General features: G+C 49.0%; 1 protein-coding gene across 2 annotated transcripts in view; it reads left to right on the forward strand.

Annotated features, from left to right (window-relative positions):
• Nucleotides 1-14,937, forward strand: part of VWC2L (von Willebrand factor C domain containing protein 2-like) — a 122,708-nt gene extending 107,771 nt beyond the window's left edge. For both annotated transcript variants that reach the window (XM_017828562.1, XM_017828561.1), the window contains exon 4: nucleotides 14,303-14,937. In XM_017828562.1, coding sequence (XP_017684051.1) covers nucleotides 14,303-14,451 — 149 coding nt within the window. In that variant the 3' untranslated portion in view covers nucleotides 14,452-14,937. The remainder of the gene's footprint in view (nucleotides 1-14,302) is intronic.
• Nucleotides 14,938-23,848: the final 8,911 nt, after the last annotated feature.

Genomic DNA, 23,848 nt, shown 5'->3' on the forward strand with positions numbered 1-23,848 from the left:
GGGGTTCCAAAGCCATGTGTGAATCCTTGCTGGAACAGAATTTGTCAGATGTGAAGGTGATGCTCAAGGTGCATAAAGGAAATGGGTGTGTTTTGTCCTGCTGACTGAGGTTTGGGCTTTCTAGGTATGACCTGCTCTGGGACAGGAAATGTTGGCACAGGGAAGTCTGCAGTAAACCAGGGATTGCATGGGGGTATTTGAATATCAGCTCCATGGTGGGGCCAACCCAATGGTGCTCCATCACTGTGTGCATTAATAGGCAGGTCACGGCCTGAGGGTCAGCAACAGGGCTACAGACCACTGACTTTCTGTTTTCCACTAATCTGGGGGGTGGGGGGGGAAATTAAATAAAATCCCCCACATCAGCTCATTATGTCAAAGACTTTCCCAGCTGGTGAGGTGAAAGTTTGCTGGTGCTTGCAGGTGTGGCACTTTCTAATGTCCTTATAGTGGCAGCACCTTTTTATAAGGTGCTATTGCTGTCTTTGGGGGCTCTGCTAGACCCTGTCTTTCAGCATTACCCCCCTGCTGTCCTGTTGGGAGGGGTAACCTCTTGGTGAGGGGCTGGCAGTGAGTTTATCACCTCTTGCCAGTAGGAGGGAGCCTCTCTGGCAGCCTGGGGTAGGGATCCTGGCAAACAGGCCCCACGTCCCAGTAACCTGTCTGATGTGCTGCAGGGTCTGGTCGTGCATTCTACCCAAAAGTTGCCTAGTTTCTGCATTTCTCAGCTGAAATCAGCTGCTGCTGTGCAGAATTTTGGCTGTGCACCCCAGGAGGGGATCTCCAGGGCAGAGCAACCCCCCACATTTGGACATCAGCACCCACAAGTCGTCATAGAACCACAGAATGGTTTGGGTTGGAAGGGACCTTGAAGTTCATCTCATTGCAAGCTCCTGCTGTGGGCAGGGATGGCCATGCCACAGTTGCTACTTCCACTTCTTTAAGGCAGAGAGGAAGCCCATGTTAAGGGTGACGTTTTCCTTCTTTTTGTGTCTCCATTTCAATCAGTGTCTGTCATCCTGCCCCTAAGGTTTCACAAGACCCATACTAATTTTTTTTCCCCAAATTTTCCAGCTAAGAAATATCTTAGATAAAGACAAGAGTTCACTGGGTGTGGCAATCACATCATGACTGCCCAGAGAGGAAGGATGCAAAGGGGATAAATAGATGCTGTTTGCTCTTGAAAGCACCCATGGGAGGTTTACCCAGCCCTGGCCTGGGCACTCCAGAAGGATTAGTCTCCCTTGAGAGAGCTCACTTGTGCTGTAGTGCTGAATGGCCCCATTCTCACCCCTGTGCTCAGCCCCATGTGTGGGGCAAAAGGGACTTGGGTTGGGCTGCCCTGCAGCAAAGGCAGATCCCTGCCAGCAAGTGGGCTGGCTGCTGGCACTGAAAAGCCCCCGGGCTCTAAAGGCACCGTAATCAGTGGGTTTGCATTGAGGCAGAGGTGCAGAGGGCAGCAGGGATGCAGGAGGAATGGGCTGTGGTATCAGTAGGACGCTGGGGGAGAAAGGGAAGGCACTCACAGCGAGGTGCCGGCATGGTGTGACAGCACAAATCAGCTTTATTTAGACATCAGTGTCCCTCCTTCCCCCTGAACCAAAAATAAACCTCCCTGGTCCCTGCTGCAGGATCTTGGCCGTGGTAGGGAGGGGATCTGTCTGGAACACTGTCTTCAAAACAAACATTTCCCTGGCTTGCTTCTGAGATTAAAACTCTTTCTGAGACAGCAGCCCTGGTTACTGCAGCCCTCTGGATGCTGACTTCTCACTGCCATCACTGTAGAGGAGTAAAGAGGAGAAGAAGGGGCAAAAAAAAAGCAAGAGGAAGGAATGTGAAGCCAAACTTATGGAGTAACTTCTGCCGCTGGCAAATTTTCATCTTCCAAGGTCAGCCATGATTACATTTGGAGAGCGCTTTGCTCTTTTTAGCAGTTTTGGCTATTGCTGCCATATGTACAAAGGACCATCTGGAAATCTGTTCCCAACTTTAGCAGGTGTTAACACTGAGCTGCCCTGGGCCCCTGTTTGCTCACTGGCTGCAGCGGCTCCACACTGGGCTTCTGCTCGTGTCCCAGCCAGGCAGGGACTGGTACAACCCCGTCAGGGTGTGCTCCCCAGGAATTCCCACCCTCTTTTAGTCATGGAGTTTGGAGTGGTCTGGTTTTGGGGTGCTTATTTTCCCATCATTTTTTTTTAACTCCGTGTGGCTGTTGAGCTCAGCTGGTGTTATATGTGTTCAGGAGTGTGTTTCATTTTCCAGATTAGAAAATGCTCAGAGGTATAATCAGGTCCTTCCACAGTATTTAATTATCCATAATTAAAGGCATCTACACAAAGCAGATTTTCAAAGACCATTCTTGTGTTACATTGCTAATGAATTAAGTAATTAATTGGCATTGAAAAAATACAATAGGAAACATCAATCTTTTGAAGTAAAGCATTTTTTAGGTGTTTTATAAAATCATTAGCTTGTATCAGGTCAGTAGCTGTTCGCATGTCTAAACCCCCCTTCTGGCTTTAAAAAAAATCCTGAAGGATGAAATGAATGCAGGAAAAGCAAGGCAGGGAATACTTGCTGAAGAGTGTGGAAGCACTCAGAAATGGGGAATTTCATTTGGAAGTCACTGTCCATCACTTTGCCACTCTGTCCCACAGTTCCCTCCCCCTGCCAGGAAGGTCTGAACCAATTCCCATCACACTCGAGAACACAGTTTGCAGCTTCAAACTTTCATGTTCCTGCAGGTTTTGTTAAAAATTGTTGTCTGCTGGGTTTGTTTTTAGTAATGCCCATTCTCCTCAAGCAGGGCACTGTGTCCATGCCTCAGTTTCCCCTGTGCACTCCCCTGTCCCACTGGAATGCTGTGAGGAAAACAGGCTCCTGTTCTGAGCTGTTTGGGTACCATAGTGCCACTGAGACCAGGGGGCAAACAATAGTTTTATCCAGTAATGAAATAATAAAAACAGACTGAGGCAGAATGAGGGGTAACAAAGCTTTCTGAGAGTTATGGGGGTAGGGCTGCAGAGCCACCTGCATCCCAGCTTTTCTTCACTGCTGGCTGCTGCCTTACGGTGCAGAGGAACTGTCCTGTCCCCACGCAGCACCGTAGTATCACATGGCACCTGCTGGAGTACAAAAGCCCACGTATATCGTGGTTATGCCTTTTGTGGTGACACCCAGAATTGCTGGCAAAGGAAAGGACAGTCCTCTTCCATTGGATGATTTCATTAAATACAACTATTCACATGCAAAACCAGCACGGCTCATTTTATTTCTGCTAGCAACCCCACTCTTTGCCTTCTCATCAGGAAGCACCGTGGAAATGCCATGGATACCATTAAATGCAGGTAGCGTAATGGGAAGAGCAGAATCTGGGGACAAAACATGGATTAAAGCTGCTTTTGCAGCTGCTGGAGAAATCAGGACAGGTCCCAGCAGAAGGGCTTAGGAGCCTGTTTATTCCAGAAGCACCAAGCTCTGCTTGTCTCATCTGTCCGTCAGACCAAGGTGTGCCTGTCCTTGCAGTGCTTTGCTCTCCCCATGTGTGCCCTGAAGATCCATCCATCCATCCTACCCTGCCCCTTCCACCCCCTCCTCCTGTTTCCTCAGGAGCTGCAGATTTTGGCACAGCAGTGCCATGTCCTGTCTCTCTAACACCAGGCTTATTAATTGCTTGGGGTGGGGGTTGGAGGGGAGATGTTTTCCTGATTTTCATTTTCCATGCTACAGGCAGGTAATTAAATTCCCCAGGGGTAATGTTTCTGCCATTGTGGTTATTCCCTTTCTATGGGTAATCAATCATTTGTATGGATTTGCATAAAGTGGTAGCTCTGCCACTGGAGCACCAACCTGAATATATAGGGATGAAAACTAGGCAAATCCAAAGGCTGATGCCACTGGGCTCTGTTAAATGCCCTCCGGAAGATCCATACTTTGACTGGAAGGTGAACCTTTGGTGATTGACAGGCTTTTAGTTGTTATACATCTACATGTTCATTAAATTCACCTTTTACTTGGGTCTTACCCCCCATGGCCATGTCATCATGGAGGCCAGGGGACTGGGAATGGTGGTGAAGACAACAGATGTCAAACACGAGCTGAGAGTAGAAAGAAATGGTTTCCACAGCAGCTCTTTCCTTACATGGAAATTTTTATCTTTGCTTTGAAGTCCCATTTCTAACACAATCCCACATTCAAAACCTTCATCAGAAAAATCTGTCCCCAGGTGGAAAACAGAAGCAGGCCCATGCTGATGCCCTCAAAGTGTCACATTTATCCCGCAGCGATCCCAGGGTGATCTGGATTGCGATGGAGCCATTTTTCAGACAGGAGCTGGAGGTTCATCCTGATCAGTGATTTCCCACAGCTCAGGAAACCCTTGTTCCCCTGGGCAGGGGGTTTGTGCAGAGGCTGCCTCGTGGCACAGGCTACTGCTGCTGCAGCTTCGTCATCCAGCGCTGGGCTGGGTTTGCAGGGGACTCCACATCGACGTGAACAACTCAGATAAATGTGTAGCAATCCTGGTTCTCCCACACATTTTTTTCCTCCTGTTTTACACAAAACGAGCACGGTCACAATTTCCACTTCATTTATGACTGATCTGAAAAAAAACCCCACTCCATAAAACATCATGCACAGCTGTAGTGACCAAGTTAGATTCAATTCTGGCTTTATATGAGTTGATGTGCAGCCAGCTCTCTCTTCCATACATCATCTGTGATTGCAGTTAAGCATGAAATACTGTTTTAATTCTTACACCAAATGTGGGATTTTTTTTCTGAAGAAAAAAAGACATAAAAATGTTAAAATGGGCCATAAAAATCATTATATTTTTACATGGAGCTCAACCAAGAGGCGAATAAGTTGGCTAAAAGCTCAAAAGACCCAGAGAAAAAGTCCTGGTTGTTATTCTTTTGTTGTTAACCTTCGACTTTGAATAGAGATGCCCAGGCAGGGAGCAAAGACCTGCACTTTGGCAGCCAGGGGCTATTTTGGCACTTGCTTCCCTAGATAAGGGTTTCCTCCCACAGCTGCATGGACAGAGACCTGTGGCTGCTGCTGGAGCTGCTGCTCCCTGGCAGTGCCTTGGAAGCTGCCCCAAAACCGTTGCAGTGGGCAGGATGAACATCCAGACAAGTCCCCGGCCAAGTTTCTGCTCCACATCCCAGTTCCTTTCTGGGGTGACTTGGGAAATCCTGGCTCTGAGGGCACAGTCACCTGGACTGAGCCTGTCCCATGGACCAAGCCTTGTTGTTCCATGGCTGTTCTGGGGAGCTGGTGAGGTGAAGGCAGCAGAGCCACAACAGCACGTTTTATATACATAAAATACATTCTCTTCACTCTAAGGTTTAGTCTCTGGGAGGTCCAGCCTTTCTTCCCTTTGGCTGTTGATTCTACTGGTAACATTGTTTGACGATGCAGTAGCTTAGTGGTAGTTTTATTAATTGATTTCTTTTAGATTAATCTGATACAAGCTTCCCCCCCCCCAAAAAAAAGAAAACAAACAAACCCAGCTCACCTTATTTGCTGTGTTTGAACCATTAAAAAAATTAATGTACCTTCAGCACAGTTGGAGTTCATTTTGGGAAATATCTACTTAGACAACTTTTTAAAAGGCTATTACTTACCTGAGAGGTTACAATGACCTCAGAGTAGCTTTCATTGCCCACAATTACAACCTACCTGTATTTTTAAAAAAATCTATGGTATTGTCCCCAAGCTTTATGCTGCCTCCAAAGAAATTTTTAAGAGCTAAATCCTGTGTGTTTGCTCAGGTAAATGTTGAAACGCATTTCTCCCTTAATAGATGGTTACTGCTGGCTTCTTCAGCCCTGAGTGTGCACAGCAAAAATCTGATTCCAAAAAGCTGTTTTGGAGGCACAGTTCCTGCCTGTGCAATGCTGAGCCCATTGCCCGTGCAGGTTTTTTTACCATGAGCTAAACTTTTCCATGCTGATCAAGGTATTTGCACACACAGATCCTTTTAAAATGAAGAGGAATTTGGTGTGCAAATCCCATAGGAGACCTTGAAAATGCCAACCTGCATTTTATATTACAAGAAGCAGGGAAAGCCCTTTATTTACAGCTGGGTCTGGAGCCTTGGGAGTTGTTTTGCTGCTGTCTGGGAGCTGGTCCTGCATTGGCTCCTCTGTGGCTTTGGTGGCAGTGGGTCCAGTTCAAGTCTGCAGAAGTGTCCCAGGCCAGGTTGGACGGGGCTTGGAGCAACCTGGGCTAGTGGAAGGTGTCCCTGCCCACGGCAGGGAAGCAGAAGGAGATGAGCTTTAAGGTCCCTTCCAACCCCAACCATTCTGTGATTCTGTGCTCAGCCTTGGGCTTGGTCCTGTTGTCCTGCTCATCCCACAAGCCCAGGGGATGAAGAGTGCAGCAGGGCTGTAATTTCCAGCTGGTGCTTTGATGCTGTGGAAGGGCTGCTCTTTGTTCCCTGGGTGAGTGATGGCCTCCAGCCTGTCCACACAGCTCAGATGTGTATCGGTGCTGGTGGACGTCACTGCTCCCCGACAGACTGCCTTTAAATTGCACCCATAGATCTTCCCTGCACCAAAACATTCCTGCTCCAGTAGTTAGTGATGCCTGAAGTTATGTCTCCACATCAAATTAAGTAACTGTGCTATCAATAAGGAGGAGTAATGTGGTGTATTCCCTTCTGGATGTCTCCCTGTCCCTCATTTGTTTGCTGCTCCTGATTAAGATGGATAACAAGCCATCAGTAATTTTCTAACTGTGGTGCAGAGCAGTGAGGATTAAATCAGTCTGTGTCACTGGGTGCCAGGCCATAATTTAGGGAGCTCCAGTGGGTCCCCTGCATTCATTAGACTCCAAGGCAGTGGATGCTTGGGATTGTCTGAGCAAAGCCTGGAAGATGTAAACATTTCTGCACAGGGAGAACCAGGAGGGGATGTGGGGCCCAGGAGATCCCTGTCCCACTGGACTGGCTGGGAGCTGCTGGGATGTTTAATCTTTGTTGTGCTGGCTGCATCGCTGGCTAAATCAGTGGAATGGTCCCTTTGCCCTGAACTGAGCTTTTCACCTCCCTCTGGCCTTTTTTAATGCGTTCCTTCTAATGATGTAGGGCTTGCTTAGAGTGAGCAACTTGGAAACAATTTGGACAAGGATACTGCAGATATATATATATATATTTAATGCAGAGATTAAATAACTTTTAGGCATCTTCAGGCACCCAGTAATGTGAATTACGGCTGGAAAAATCTCTCCTGTAAATAGGCAGTACTCGAGAAGAGCTGTTAGCATCATCTTGTGAGCAGTGAAATATGCAGGAATGATGGAAAAGAGCTGCAGATAAGCTTCAGAGGAGATTAATTCTTTGGGGCAACGGTCCACAAGATTGAAAGCTTCTGGGTGTCTAGAAGGTACCACCAGAGGACTCCAGGAGCTTTTAGCCAGACTCAGTGGGATTTGCCACAGGTAAAAAAACTAAAAGGACCTCATTTTGAAACATTTTAGAGAACAGAGTGAAATTGGGGGCATTTATTGCAGGTTGGATGGTTGGGTGACGATGGATTTAGGAGGCTGGGGTTATTTTCACCTGGTGTTTGTGTTGGGAATGTGCAGGGTGAATAGGTGTCCTTTAGTCTGCAAAGTCCGCCATGGCCTGGAGGACATGGACGTCACCTGCAGGAGCAGGGAGGAGGCAGAGCCACAGTGCACTGCCTGCCCTCCTCCCACCTCCAAGAAATGATCAGCCACAGACAGGATCAGAGCTGGGCATGGCCGGGTGTGAACTCACCCCCCACGTGCCATGGCTGTGGCAGCCCCATTCTGATAGAACCTCAGGCTTCAGTCTGAGCCAGGATCTTCAGCTTCGGCCTCTCTCTAACACAGTAAAGCTCCAGGGTTGTTATTTTCAGGTGGGGTTTTCAGCTCCCCCTGCAGAGCATCGTCAGGTTTAATTTGCAGCAAGGCAAAGCTCAGCATCACCAGCTGATTTCTTTATGTCTCACTTCCAGCTTTGCCTGCTGCCTTCTCCTTCCGCCAGGAAGAGGAGGGCTGGCATTCCCCATACCAGGCAGTGACAACAAGACTTATTCCCTCCCTGACTCGTTAATTGAAGCCACAAATTGAGCTCTTTTCTTGCAATCTGAAGTGATCACATAGATAGGGTGATAGAGCCAAATGAACATTTGAGAAGATCCTGCAGGATCAGCAGGGAGGAGCCGTGTTAACCTCCAGAAATGAGGGCCATCATTAAAAACGAGGTGCTGGGTTTTCTGCCCTCCTGAGCACAGACTTCAGCCTGGACATGGAAGAAGTCCCAAGGTGCAGGCAATGAGCCATTTCTTGCCTCTGTGACAGAGCCTGGGGATCACCTGTATTTCTGCTGTGGTTTTCCCCTTTTCCTGTTGGGGATCCATGAGCATCCTTGTGCAGGTTCTGGGTGTAATCCTCACTTTGTGAGGGGCTGTTTCAGCTGAGTGATGCTGGGAGCAGTGGACACCAGTGCTGGAGACTACATGGCTTGTGGTGTGGGGTGGTCATGGTGAAGACTGTGAGATGCCTGTTTTGTGGAGAGATGGAGAGAAAAATCCACTTTCCCCCTGGGAAGACACTTGGCCATGCTCCCTAGAAACATCTCACCCAGTTCAACTGCATTTGTGGTAAAGCTCCAACAGCAAAGTCATTGAGCTGAGTGAGCATCCATGAGGATGTTTTCAGGCTGTATCCATTCCTAGATACTGTGGATACACCACTGTTTTCTGCTTATCCCTTGCAATTTTAATTGTGGGGCACACCACGTGGGAGCCTGAGGGATGGCTGGCTGAATACAGCTCTATAAACCAGGCAGATAAGCATAGCCATCAACACCTCTCTCCTTGATGTTATCCATTGACTGAATCAGCTGAATTCTCTTGGAGTCAGCTTTAGTATCTCCTAAAGGGATGGGGAAGCTCTCAAAAGAGTGGCAGGAGACATAGAGTTATCACTGGAAAATATTTAACTGAGAGGAAACTACCACTGCTGCTGAAATCAGAGGTTGCACCATGAGAAGTTCTGGGGGAGGTGATGAGCTTTGTGTGGGACAGACACTCCCCAGGGCAAATCTGAATATCACAGTTGGCCTGAAGTGAGTTGTGCTTGCTGTTTGATTAACATTTGATTTCCTTTTACTGCTTCTTTGTGCACACAAAGCTGAATTCAGAACTGCTGAAAGCCAGAGGCAGAGACACTGAGTTCAGTAAAACCCATCTGGGAGCTGGGGGGGGGCACTGGTGTTCAGCACCAAGCAACTCCCTGGCATCAGCAGGACACCATGAGCTCCTGGTGTTGGAGAGAGTGTGACCCCTGGATCCCCTCCATAACAGGGGTGCAGGTCAGCAGCACAACACGGGTCATCACCCAAGTAACTGGGCTTAGCCATATGGTTGTGAAATTGGCCATCACTCCCCCAGACAACAAACCCTATATGATTTTTTCACATCTCTCCCATTAAACAAGCATCTGAATGTCCCTAATATATCTCCATAAAAATCTTCACAGCTGTTCTAGCAAACAGCCTGGAGTGCTGTGGGCTTTTATGAGTATTAACTATGTTAAGCAAAGCAAATCTCACAATTACATTGTCTGTGGGAGCAGCAAACTTCTCCTATCAGTCTCCCTGAGCGAGGAAAAAGGGTGATTAGTGTCCTGTTATCATCACAGTCGTGGTTTAAGATGCTTTTAGCAGGAGCAGGACGACAGCCCTTGCCCAAAGCAGCTTCTTGTTCCTGCTGCTATCATCATAAGTAACCTGATGTGCTTGACATGTCGTCAAATGTTGCTGAGCAGCATCTTCCTTTGAATAATAATTTAAAAAAAAAAAAAAACATGTTGCTGATCTGTCTCATCCTCTGTGGGTTTTTTTTTTTTGGCATGGATTTGTCAGACCTTGGTCTCATCCTGTTCCTCCAAGCAGCCACAGTGGGAAAAGATCAGGACAGTCCTGAGCAGCACTGGGCTGGGGCTCTGAGCTTTTGAAATATTGGGAGGGGAAAAGGATATTAAAGAATTTAGGGGAGTCTGTTGAGCTCTTGCAGGGCAAAGAAAGGACTTGGTTTCTTGCTGTGGGCTCTGGTTGTGGCTTTAGGGGCTGCACATGGCAAAGCCACACAGATCCCCAGGTGCTGGATATTCTCTCCACCAAGAGCTCCCAGCTGTATAAACCGGAAAACTCCCTGGTGACTTGTGCCATGGCCCAGAAAATGCCACTTGGTTGGGGCATACTTGCACCTAAATCTCAGCTGTGCAGTATCTCTCCAAGAGCCTCTCTCTTGTGCCTCTGCCACGGGTGTGATGCTGCTGCATCCCAGTGTGGGCAAACAGGGCCCACTGCTCCAGTGTGAAGGTGTGAGAAGTTTCAATGAGGGGGAAAAAAAAGGCAGGGAGGGGCTGGCTGACAGTGGTTGTGCTGGAAAATTGGATTTCAGGCAGTGGGAATTTAAGCTGAATTGTCACAAATGGAGTGTGGAGATTTTACCTCCTGTTAGAAACCCGTGTTTCTGTAGGGATAGGGATAGTAGAGTGGGGGAGAGGGTGCAAAAAATCTCCACCCAGCTCGCTGTGGTGTGCAAAAGAAACCTTTTCACTCTGGCAAAGCAGGGGGGGGAGTGTTTTGAGAGAGTGCTGGGGAAAAAAACAGTCCAGAGCAGTGGCAGTATTGGCCTAAATTACAAGTATCAAGGTCTGACAGGAGAGAGGCTGTCCCAAAATGGCAGGAAGACATCCCATAGGAGGGCAATGTCTGTAGAGCCCCTAGCCAGGTTTTCATCCATTTTGCTAAAAGCCAACAAAAAGGAAAACAAGCCCAACTGCTATGGTTTTTCCCTCACTTCAGCCTCTGAGTACAGCTCCTTCCTTAGGTGTGCTGAGGTGATCCTGGCCAGCCCAGAGATGATGGGTACTGCTTCAACAAGGGCTCCTTTGGCCAACCCCCAATGTTCCTCCCAGCCTTCAGTCCCTAGGACTTATCCAAAATAGCTGTAATTTTCTCTCTTTCCCTTGCCCAGCCCCTCTTGGGGGCGGGGGGGGGGGGGGTGGCAGCAGAATCCCAAGGATTTTCTCTTAGACACAGAGGTGCTTGCCAGGTCCTTCCCTGCTCCTTAGATGCCAGAAATCAGCAGGGCAGATTACTAGTGTTTAATTACTAATTTACAGAGCTGCCCTCTGTCCTTGGCCAGGGCAGGGAGTCCCTGTGCTGCTGTCACCAGGATAAGTGATCCCAGAATAAGGGACCTCACAGGCACAGGTGATGCTTTTAGTACCTCCCCCTCATCCATCTCCTCTTTCCATCACCGTGTCCGCTTTCTGCTCCTCCCTATCCTGGGATAGGGATCCTAATGACAGGTGTTTGGTGATTACTTTTTTCCCACATGGCCTCCCTGGGGAAGCTCAAGAGGAAGAAGAGACCTGGGGCTGCTGGTAGGAGGAAGGGCAGCTGTGGCCATGATGGAGCAGCCATGGAATGAATGGGCAGATGAGCAGGATGCAAGGAAAAATAGGCTTTTGCCCAGCTGGCAGCACCCCATCAGCCAGTCCCACTTGGATCACCCTTGGCTGAGTGACCCCTGCACCAGTTCAGTGCAGGGATGCAGCCAAAACCCCAAGGGAGGGGTGTGGGGTCCCCAGAGCCTGGCTGGGAGGCAAAGTTGGCTCTCCTGAGAGTGAGCAAACCTGCTTGTTCCTGTCACTGCCGGCCTCCCTCCTGTTCCCAGCGATGGAAACAGGCTGGCCCTGCTATAAATCTGGAGAAGGCTGTGTCTGGAGACAGGTGTGGGTGTCCAGGCAGCACTGGCTTCTCAAATGAGGTGATTAACAGGCAGCCACAGGGCAACAAGAGAGAAAATAATCTTCCCCTTTCCTTGCCACCCTCATCTCCAGAGGAAGCCTTTTGTTTAAATTACAATGAAAAGGGGTATTTTTTTGCTCTGGGAGACCAGAGCAGGCTGTTGCATGGAGGCTGCCCATGCTGGGCATCCCTGACACTGGCAGGCACTCAGAGCATCCCATTAGAGAGGGACAGGTACTTATTTCATCTTCAAGTGCAGCTGGATACAATATTGGCATTTTCACTGTGTTTGAACCCTGGACATTTAATGGCAGCAAATGAGCCAACCTGTCCCCTGCTGGGAGCCACAACACACCACCTCCCACTGGGCTCCAGGAGGCAGAGAATTAAATCTGAGATGGAGAGCACAGGGACCCAAAAGCTGTGGGAAAGTATGACAAGCTCAGTGGGTTGCCAGAAACATACCACAGTTGGGATTACAGCCTTTCCAACCAGCACCGTGTCTTCAGGAGAGACGTCGGCTTGGGAGATCTTCAGCTCCTGACCAGAATGGGCCATGACTTTTATAACCACAGGCCTGCAAAGGAAAACACAGATCCCATGTGTGCACAGGTACAGCTGGGCTGTTCTGTGTCACTGTGTGGCCTTGGCTGGTAACTCCTGGCTTTGAAGTTCTTTGCAGTGTGGAATGACTGAAGTTGGAGGGGCCCTTTGGAGCTTGTCCAGCCCAAAGCCCAGCTCAAGCAGACTTAAAACACCCCCACTCCAGAGCACTGCTTCTCCACTGCCAGCAGAGCTGTGTCACCTGAACCCTGGCTCAACATGTGGAGTTGGATCTGTGTCCAGAGCAAAAGCCTGCTTCTTCCTGGCATCCTGATGGATTCACGTGCTGGCTAGGCAAAGGAGGAGGCATCATGGAGCACACGGACCTTCCCAGTGCCACAGCCTGCCTTGCCAGGTCCTGCCATGGAGGACACATGCAGGACCCATGTTCCCCAGCAGGCCTGGGGAACACCCTGTCACCCCAGATTCTGGTTCAGGAGCCATCAGAGGTGTCTTTCTCCAAGCCCTTCTGTTGTGGCTTCCTGAAGATGGATGTGAAATGTTGCAGTAGGAACTGATCTGCATTTGAAGAAGCCTTTAATAAAGTCGGGAGGTTGCTTAAACACAAATAACACTCAGGCACCCTGAATGGTCTGGTTAAGCCCAGCCCTGTCAAACCGGTGGCCTGTTGAACAAAGGGTCCTGAGGAGCATCTTAATAAATAAAGTGAGGGCACTAATAAATGAAGTGAATACATCTCTGAGACTATTAAACATGAGACCCCAGCACTGGGTTGATTACAGCTCAGCCCGTTTCCAGCCACGTAGAGACCCTTTCAAACAGCCTTCAGCCCAAGACTTAAGCAAGAACTTGCCCATCATTTCATGTCTGTACACACTCTCATCTTTGGAATGCACCTCGTGCACTGGAGGCACAATTAGAACCGGTGGCAGCCGAGGGGTGACATTTCGGAGCGGCACTTGAGCCACAAGACTTGTCAAATGTCTTTGTGCTTCCCCAGTGCTGTGAATGCGACTGCCTCGAACTGTGTGTGTGCTGCTGGCTGTGACAGTAATTCCTGGCACCAAATGATGACCAAATGATGCAGGAGGGAGAGGGGAGGAAGGGAGGGCTTGCAGGGGGTCAGCTGGCAGTGGGTATTTGTGGGGCTTTTACAAGGGGGAGGAAAGGGCTTTAAGGTCCCTTCCAACCCCAACTGTTCTGTGACTGGGAAATAAGATTCTTGCTGACCTGCTGCTCAGCTTTGATATACTGTGTAATAAGGTAGCCAAAAAAAACCCCCAAAACAATAATGAGCAGATTAAAGGAATTACCCTTGAGAAAAAAAAAATAGATTTCATTAGAAAGCTTATTTGAGAGGTGAATTATTTTGCTAATTTGATGCTACAGCTCATTCATGGTTAATAGCCCAAACTGGTGGGGGGGTCCCTGGGGTTACCTGGTGTTGCAGCACACGGCTGCTGTGGGGGACGAATTGGCTCTGGTCCCTGCAGCTCAGTGCAAGCTCACCAGGCTGGAACAGCGAAGGCTGGGCTGTGTCCTGATGCTTGTCCTCGTGGTCTTGTCCAACAGGCAAAATTAAGGAGAAAAATTAGAGGGCAACTAAAGTAGAAACAAGCTGAGTGCATTGATGGGGCATCCGATGCCATTTGTTGTAGGGGTTGGGTACAGAAACAGAGAAGGAAAGTTCCGAGGCCTTTTTTTTTTTTCCTTTAGTGTCTGAAGGCATCCAAAAAAGTGAGACAAGTGATGGGTGTGGGGCAAAGGCTCGGCACTGAGCAGCTGGAAGGAGCATTGCTGGGATTTCGGCAGTGCTGTGGCCAGAGCAGTGAGGGGTGGGGGCTGAGCACCTCACTGCTCCCAGGGGCTGGGGCAGAGCTGCTGCACCCCGTTCCGAACCGAAGACGTATTTATCTCTGTTGCCCCCGTGTGTTTTTGCAGGTCCGAACTGCTTTGCGGGAACCACGATAATTCCCGCCGGCATCGAGGTGAAGGTGGACGACTGCAATATCTGCCACTGCCACAACGGGGACTGGTGGAAGCCGGCGCAGTGCTCCAAGCGGGAATGCCAGGGCAAGCAGGCTCTGTAGTGGGACCGACCCCCCGCCAGCGCCAAACAACCCGCTGGGGACGATGAGGAAGGAACGGCCTCGATGCTGCCCCCGCGTCCGACCTCCCGCCACTGCAGCAGGGTCACCAGCAACACCTGCGAGCGTCCCGCACAAGCAGAGATTTGTACCCGCGGGGAAGGGTCTCCCTGTGCCCCCTCCTGCTCTTCTCTGGCTTTGCACACTGTGTATCTGGTGTCTAGGTATCTCCTCTGCTTTTGTAATTACCAGTGCTTGGGAGGGATGCAGTGGTCAGGTTTGGGGAGGAAAAAGAACGGCCCACGCAAGTCCTCGGACTGGTGATGCCTTCGAGCCGACGATCGATTCACCGCTCTCACTTTCTGCGATGTGGATCGTGGGGTTTTTCACATTTATTTATTTAAAGGTTTTTTGCTATTGTGATTTTTTTTTTTTAAAGCCTCTTCCTAAGCTGGGATCATTGGGACAATACAGCTGTGAGTGAAGCGATGGATGGAGCATTTTTATTGTGTCTGTAAGTGGGAGTGGCACTAAGGACTAAGGAGGGAGGTAGAAATTAAAAGGGGAGCAAGGTGTTAAAAAAAAACCCCAACTGGAATGTTACCTGCAGCAGGACTGAGGTAGATGCACAGGTATGGGCCAGACAGCCAAGACACAAAGCTGTATCTGTGTTACACTTTCTCCACTGAGTGGGGACAATAAAGTTGAAGACACTTAAACAGTCACCGTGACCTTGATGGGAGCAGGAGCCCACCCTGGCTGCTTGGGCAGGGCAGGGCAGGGCAGGACAGGCAAACAGGCAGGAGGGGCTGGAAAGGCACCAAGAAAGCAGCGTCTCACCTGGATGGTCTCTGTGTGAGGCCTGGCCGGGCGTTGTGGTGAAGGATGAGGGTCCCATCTGTTCCTGGTTCTCGGGCTGAGTGTGTGCCCACCTGCGTTGTCCCATCCCGTGGTGCCAAGGTTGCCCTTGCTGGAGCCAAGGGCAGCATTTCATTGCCTTCAGCAGCAGCAGGTCACACCTACCTGATCCCCACACACAGAGAGGTTTCCAGGAATGTCCCATAGCACTAACCTGGCTCGGCTGGCAGACAGACCCTTTGCTGCAGCAGGAGGGAGCTGCCCTGGCTCTCCCTGGGAGCATCCATGCTGCTGGGGATAAAGCAAGCCACTGTGCACAGGGAGATGGGGCTGGGCTGGCCACATCCATGGGAATTGCCTCTTGGTGAGGGGTGTCTCTAGGAGCAGCTCCGTGCCTGCCTCCCAGGAGGAGAGGTCCCCGTGGTCCCCACCTGCAGCCGAGGGATCCCGTCAGGCTTTTCGGCACTGGCACCTCCTGCTTTCTCAGGCTGCAGCTTCCAAGTGATGCTGTGAAAGAAAAGCCACCAACATCATCTCCCTGCTCTGCCTGCCCAGGTGAGCACAGGAGCCTTTCGCATCATTGTCCACGCTTGGTTCCCTGCTTTTTTTGGTCGTGGCCATGAGGGTGATGGTGCTTGTTTTGTTGAGAGTTCAGACTTCAGTGCAGCACCTGCCCTCGGCAGCGGCGGCCGCAGATCCCCCCAGAGCATCTTCCGCCAGCGGATCAGCACATCGGGCTCGGTTCGTACACACTGCTGCCTTTACATTTTTATTTCCTCCCCATTTTGGTGTTTTATGGAGGGCAGGGGTGGGATGAGCATGAGCACAGCGACTGCTGTAGTGCAGCTGAGCACTGGCTTCCTGCAGGCTGAGCATCAGAGGTGCTGTTGCCACATTCCTGTGTGAGCTGTTGCCTGTCAATGACTATCCGGTTTCAAAACTTTCAAACAATAGTGTGCCTGAAACTAGTGAGGAAAAAACAATCTGTAAAAATGGGGGGGAGGGGGTCGAGGTGTCCTAGAAACAATATTTGATGTGTAAAAGACTATATTATTAAAAAATTATTTTGTTAAATATAAAGTGTGTGAACCAGCAAAAAACCCCAAAATTATATACTTGTGGTGTATTTTACTCTGCTGATCATCAGCCTCAAGCTCCCAATTCCCCATCTCATCCCTTGCTCCAGCCCCTGGCTCTCCACAGTGCTGGTGAGCGTTACTGGAGTGGGAGGAGTGGGCTTGGAGCCTGGAAATAGCCACAAGAGTCCCATGGACAGGATGTGTTGCCCAGGGAGCATCTCAGCCATAACTCAGTAAAGCAGATTTGCTTTGCCAAACAGGGATTCCCTTTTTGGGAGCTGCCATGGACTGACACGGCTCCCAGGCTCTCATTTTAACCTCCATCTGGTTTTGCCTTTTTCTGGTGCCATTTTTGTATTTGATGCCATTTCCTGAACATGGAAATTTGCTTTCAGTTCACAAACTCCATTTGGTACCTCCAGATGCATCATTATTTACACTGATTAGTAGTTACTCCAATTAATTACAGCTTAATTACTGTAGTTAATGTTTGTACAGTGCTTGGAACAAGTACAGCTCTATACGTGCCACATATTATTATTTTCTTCGTTATTAATTAAGCACCATCTCCATTCCATGCTGTGCTACTTCATTATTTCCCAAGGAGTCACTGTAGCGCCCTTATTCCCACCCAGGAGTACTCTTCTCCCAGCTGCCACCAGGATGCTGTGGTGCTGGACCAGCATGGGACCAGCAGTGGGATTGCTAAGCAACATGGGAATGCTTGTTTTTTTTCCCTTCACCCTTTCAGGGCACTGTGTCTGAAACAAATGGAAAATAAAAAGCTGCTGGCACAGGACATGCCATGGACCACGCACAGGGAGCTGGAGTGTGCGGGTGGGTGACATGAGGGAAAGCCCTGCAGCTCCCATCACAGAGGTGTCTGCAAGGTCTCCATGAGATGCTTGCTGGGACCACAGAAGGGATCTGATTCCCCCAAGTCCAGTGGTGTCAGACACACAGTCCTGCTGAGGGATCCCACAGCTCTCCCCGTGCACCACGGCGTCAGCGGGGCAAGGTCTGGGATCACAGGGAGAAGCAATAGGCACAGATCAGATTTTCTGGGAAAACTTCCACTCTTCATGTGGAAGAGTTGCCAATCATAGGTGGGCAGTGTTTCCACAGCACTGGTGTGCTTGGAGCAGTAGCCCCAAAAATCACTGCTACTGGCTCTGCTTCCTCTCAGCCCATGTCAGGCCAGGGCGGACCCAGAACTGAAATCCCATCAGGTGCTCTCCAGATACACCACAGAGTTTTATCCTCATCCCAGTATCCTTCCTTTCTGCCTTTTTTTTTTTTTTTTAACATTGTAGTTCATTTCTGCCTTTAATTAATCACAGCTCTGGGCCAGCCAGACCCATTAACTACTCTTCTCATTTAGACCTTTCAGAGATGCAGTTGCAGATGCAATTTAATTTGTTGACCTGTGATCGATAGCAATTAATGCCATCTCTTTAATCTTGTTGAAAGGTTCGTCTTGGGCTTCCCAAGGCTGCCAGCTGAAGGGAAAGGTGCCTGATACATATGTTATTAGATAGGGGGGCACAACCTCCTCCGTGGGCACCGTCCTTCTCGTCCCCCGGGCTGATGCTCTTCAGAATACAACAGGTATTTGTGAGAGATGGAGAAAAGAAGGTGGATGAAGGTGAGGGAAGATGCTGAGAGGTAGAGAAGAGCAGGGGGCTTGGTAGGGCAGAAAGTAGGGGAAGGTAGAGTTGATGGGTTGGAAAAATGAGGGATAGAGAGAGGAGATGAGGGGAGACAGAAATGATACAGCCTAGGAGATGTGGCTAGAAAAGGGAGCCAAAAGGACTTGAATTGGAGCAGAAGAGCAGGTCAGAGAGTGGAGAGCTTGGAGGCAACACCTTCAGCAGGAGTAGCAGTGAATTTTGCAGAAGAAACAGACCCAGAGCTAGAAAAATGCTCCTTCCTCCTGGGGTTCCTTACGCCCAAGCTTCACTCCTTTGATGGGATGATTTTTTGCCCCCCCCAAGTGCCGCAGTTCTGTACAGCTCCCTCCTCCTCCTAGCAGTGGGGAAAGCCCATCCTGAGAGCATCACCTTTCCCTGTCCTCATTAATATGCCATTATTCAAGATTGTTTTATAATTAGTGGAATGTTTCCTGCACACCCTGGGGGGGGCTGATTCAGCTCCGGATCACCTACAGAGCATTAGCGGGATGATGTCGTTCTCCCCCAGGAGCCTGCAAGGCACACTTAAAACCAGGCTAAGGCTGGGGAAATCCTGGACTTTGGGTACTCTCCATCCTCCCAGTGCTCCTTGAGTCAGCAGCATGGAATGGCTTCAGTGGCACATCATGAGCTGAGTCCCCTGGGGACCATCCCCTGGCTCAGATGGTGGATCTGCTGCAGCAGCCCCCATCCAGCCACAGCTCTGCTAAAGGCAAAGAGCAAATCCTCAGATTCCAACACAGCAGGAGCCATGAAGTGTTTGTCTTTGGTGGCTGTTAAAGGGGAAAGAGGGCCCATCCACCTTCCTTGTAGTGTGGAAGCTCAGCTTTTAAAACACAGAAGAAAGAATGTATGGAAAGAAAGTAAGTGACTGTACTTATATATTTAGGCCCATGGAATGGTTTGGGTTGGAAGGGACCTTTTAAGGTCAATTTAATATACCATATTGTATTTATTTATTTTTGCAGATATATTTCCTACATTTTCAGAGGGATTTTTTTTTTAGGGAATGTACCTTTTCACCATGACTAACCTCAGTACCTAAAAGAGGTCTGCTCTCAGAAGATGCCAGTTCATGCCCCCACTCAGGCACACACAGACAAAGGGATAATTATGCACTAGGAAATAGGAAGGAAAGACAAAGCACAGCAGGAAAGCTAAGTCAGGCTGGCACAGAACTAGATGGTGCCCCCACCAGCACTCCTGGTGTCCTCTGTGCCGAGGCTGAGGGACAGGTGATGGTTGGACCCACCTGCAGAGGTGGCCTCACCTTCTGGGCTGCGATGGCTGTTCAACGTGAGACAGACAAAGCCTCTCCTTTCTTGGAGTTCATGTCCTCTGGCCACGCTGGCTCCCTTGGGGGAATAGAATCACAGAACAGTTTGGGTTGAAGGGATCTCAGAGACCATCTTGTTTCACCCCCTGCCATGTGCCCTTCTCTGGGCACCTTCCACTATCCCAGGTTGCTCCAAGCCCCGTCCAATCTGGCCTTGAACACTTCCAGGGATTGGGCAGCCACAGTTTCTCTGGGCAACCTGTGCCAGGGCCTCACCACCCTCACAGGGAAGAGTTACCTGCATTTAATTTATTAAGTATTTTAATTTGTTATCTGCATCCCTGGGAGCTGTCAGTTGATACTTTCTTGGCACTGGGCTTCCCATAGAAGAAGGCAAGAGGGTGGGTATAGTACATATATATAGCACCAGGGGACATTATCTGACAGCTTCAGGGCATCCTTCCCAACTCAGCCTCTCTGATCCTCGGCTCCTGCAGCATCTCTGCTGTGGGTACATGTCCCTGACCCTTTCTGCACTTTGCCCCATTTCAGTGGCCCAACCAGTCAGGTGAAAGGAGCCTTTGCCATGTGAGTTTCTGATGTTGGTGTCAGATACAGGAGATGGGGATCTGGGGACAGGAGGGAGAGAGAGAAAGAGCAAGAGCTATTTAGACTTGTTTCAGTGGGGCAAAGCAGGATTTCAATAATAATTAATGCCACCATTAAAGATCTTCATTTAGATTCTAAGGCATCTGGCACTGGAAAGGACACAGTGAAGGTACTTGTGGCCATTAAACACAGACAATGTTCCATGTGCTGTTCTCCTGGTAGTGATAACCCAGGAAAGCTTGAAAAGAAACCACCAGCCCGCTCTCCCACCCTATTATCCACAGGGATTATCCCGTTACCCATATGGATTTTCTCTGCAGGTATTGCAGCAGTGGCTTGGCTCTGTGTTTGGAGAAACAGCCAAATCCATGCCTAGGGGGTTTTGGAAAAAATCCTATGAGTCTCAAAGGCAAAACTCCAAGAAAGCAGGTGAAAAAATGGGGCTCAACAGGCTTTACATTGTCCTTACAAATTATGTATGATGAGCATAGAATCATAAAATAGTTTGGGTTGGAAGGGACCTTTAAAGTCCTTCTCATTCCACCCTCCTGCCATGGGCAGGGATACTTTCCACTACCCCAGGTTGCTCCAAGTCCTGTCCAACCTGGCCTTGGACACTTCCAGGGATGGGGCAGCCACAGCTTCTCTGGGCACCTCTGCCAGGGCCTCCCCACTCTGCCCACCAAGTACTTGGTTAATAAACATCATTTTGGTTTAGCAGACAGGGACCAGTGGTCTTTGCTGTTTTCATTAGTTACCTGGCTTGGTGGATGCACCCTCTGCCTTGCTCAGACAGGTTTCTGGACTTCCTAGGCCCTGCTCTGTTCCGTTAATTTGGCTGTCGTTGCCATTTATCTTTTTTTTCAAAGGACAAAAGCTTTGAGAAAGGGAAGAGATAAAAATGTGAGGAACTTGCTCTGCTGCAAATAATCCACTCCCATACACGCTGAAAGGCTCGTTTTGCAGTCCATTAAGCTCAAGTTAATGCAGGTAGAGCATGTCTGGCATCGAGAGGATGGTAAAGGTTTCGGGCTTTAATTTTACTCAGATGGAAAATCCTCCACGTTCCTGGCTGGTGTCGGCACTTCTGCAGCAAAGACAACAGGCCCCGCAGGAAGCATGAGGCCAAGGTTAAAGCACTTCTAAGTCAAGATGCAATGATACCCAAAGAAGCAATTTCCCATTGTATTGCGGATCTTCTGGCACTTTACTGGCATGAATAGAAACTGCCAACGAAAGGGGTGCGTGGGGACCCATTGGAGCTGCAGATGGCTTTAAATTCCCCCTAACTTTCCCTGGATTCAAGGTTATCCTCCTGGCTTGCCGCAGGCCTGCGCACTTGGGCTAATTGCATTTCCAAACAAGCGGTGGCAGTGCCCCTCCTCGCCCCGCCAGCGTGAAGGGAAAGCAAATGGAGACGTGCCTGGGTAATAGAGCCTGTTTGTTATCATGCTGTGAAGCTCCATGGGATGTTTTAGCCCTCGTGGTTTTACTTTAAACATCCTAAATCCCACTGCTTTTGTCAGCAGAGTGGAAAACAAGAAATGGGAGGAGGCACAGGAGCCTTGGGCAAGGGAACAGGGACACGTAGGGAAAGACAACCCTTAAAATTTCCATGACGGTGAAAGAGTATCCCTGTGGGAGGGGACAGCGTGAGAAAAGTGGAGATACCATAAGGCCTGTGAGGTGGAGATACCACAGGTGCCATGAGACGATGGGGTTTCCCTGCCTGCTCCTCTTGGAGCTTCTCAGAAAATCCAAGGCTGGTCTCCAGCTGGAGCCTGGGGACTGATGCATCATTTGCAGTCCCACTTCTCACCAAAACAGTGGCAACCTGGGCTCCATCCTCCTGGATTTGAGAAAGTGGATGGCAAACCAAAGCCATCATTTCCTAGGCCAAAATCCCCCAATGTTTGTGTGCTACCAGTGGCTGTGATGCCTTGTAGCAGAAATACAGGAAATTTCTTCTGTGAAACCATGTCAAAAGCAGAAATAAGAAGTTGATGAATGGGAGACAAGATCTCGAGGGTCAGTGTAGAAATAGAAATTTATGTGGATGCATGCCTGAATTCCTGACCAGGGAAGCACACACACCCCCTTAGAAGGAGTTACCACAGCAAGGGAACTGTCACTGGCCAGGCTGGGCCTGTTGCACCTCTAACCCTCAGCAGGGTGGAGAGGTTTTGAGAAACCCACAGACTTGTTCTGTCATTTTGTCAGATACACTCTTCAACCAGCATTACCCAGCCAGGGGCATTTGGCCTTAATTTTTCAGACTGAAGACACTGTTTGGGTAATAAAAACACCTGTAGGAACATAACACATCATAGCAAAGATTTTGCTGCCTCCATGTGCAGGGGCCAGCAGTGGGCAACAGTGCTGGAGCCTTGTCCAAGGGAAGCCTTGAGGTGTCCCAGCCTTTCCCTTACCTTTGAAGAGAAAAGAGGGACCGAGCAGATTAGAAAACATGAAAAGAAGGAAACGTGAAAACAGTTGAGCCACATTCCCTTCAAACAAACAGAAATTTGGACCAGAGAAGATGCAGGGGTAAAACTTGGCCTCATGAGAGGATGCTGCATCCAGCACCAGCAACACCAGGAGTCTCTTCCCCATTCCCAGTGGATCTTAAATGCTCCATTCCCCACAGGAAATTATTCCCATAGGTATGAGCAAGAGGCCCCTCCACCTGTTTTTCTCATATCTATTTGGTGATAAATGTATGTTAATCTGCACCACCTCTCTGACCCTGGGAACTTGTGCCTTCAACAGGTAAAAGTGAACTTGGTACTTTTCCAGATATTATCTGGATGCACCAGGTAATACTGAAGTGCCAGTGGCTAGAAATGCAATATCAGGAGGATAGATCACACCCAAACCAGGACCAGTTTAATGATATTAGAGCAGAGCCTCTAATTCCTGAAGAGGAGCTGCTATAAAAGTGATGTAACTGTCAATGCGACACCTCATGAGTTTTGTTCTTACTATTTTTTACCAACAAATGTTTCATCCCTGCCCTGCTGTGGAAGTGCTGCACAGTAAAGGGTGAGGGCTCACCTACCTGCAAAACAAGGGCTTTAGTGCCTGCTCTGAAATAGGTCATTTACAACGACTACAAGTGGTGCTAATACAGTTGGGGGCCAGCAAATCTCAGGGAGCTGTGCTTCACACCACTGTGAGGGAGAGTTAAGTTTGGGAAGGAAAATGAAAAGTTAACCAAAAAGCCATTTCCAAGAGAAATAGTCCCACTGTACATCATCAAACTAATAAAAGTTACATGCAGTCATGTAACAGAAGGAAATTCTTCCTTCTGGTCACAAATCATTTTAACCCCATTTGCTCTTGTTCTCAGGCTCAGAACACAATTGCAGGCTTCTATCAGTCTTGTTGGTGGATTTATGCAGCTCTTTAACTGCTCACCTACTTCTCATCTCGGTCTTTTTGATTAGTGAATTACGGAAGCATTAATTAACTTTTAAGAGGCAGATAGCAGGTTTGTTTTTTCTTCTGTGGATCACTTAATCAAAGGTGGGCCTGAGCTGTTCAGTTATAAGTGGAAATCTAGAAATGGAGAACAGCCACATTTTCAGGTTGTGCTTTACATACCCAGCAGGAAACATTTTAATATAAGATTTTAAAGGAAAAGAAGGGATCTAAAGAAGCATCATCATCTAGGAGAAGCCCAGCCTTCGCCAGCTCTCCTGCTTTACAAGTTAATTTTCTGTGGAAAAATAAAACCCACTGCAGTGACGAAAAAGGAACAGAATTCCTGGGAAAACTTGGCATCAGGTCATTGTTGGTCTTGGCAGAAAATGGAAAGGGAAGTCTGGAGTCGGGGGCTGATCTTTGGCCTTGGTGACTGAGGAGTGAAGAGCTCTCAGGTGGACTCT

This window comes from Lepidothrix coronata, unplaced genomic scaffold, assembly GCF_001604755.1.
Source record: "Lepidothrix coronata isolate B3197 unplaced genomic scaffold, Lepidothrix_coronata-1.0 Scaffold149, whole genome shotgun sequence".
In the NCBI taxonomy this organism is placed as follows: Eukaryota; Metazoa; Chordata; class Aves; order Passeriformes; family Pipridae; genus Lepidothrix; species Lepidothrix coronata.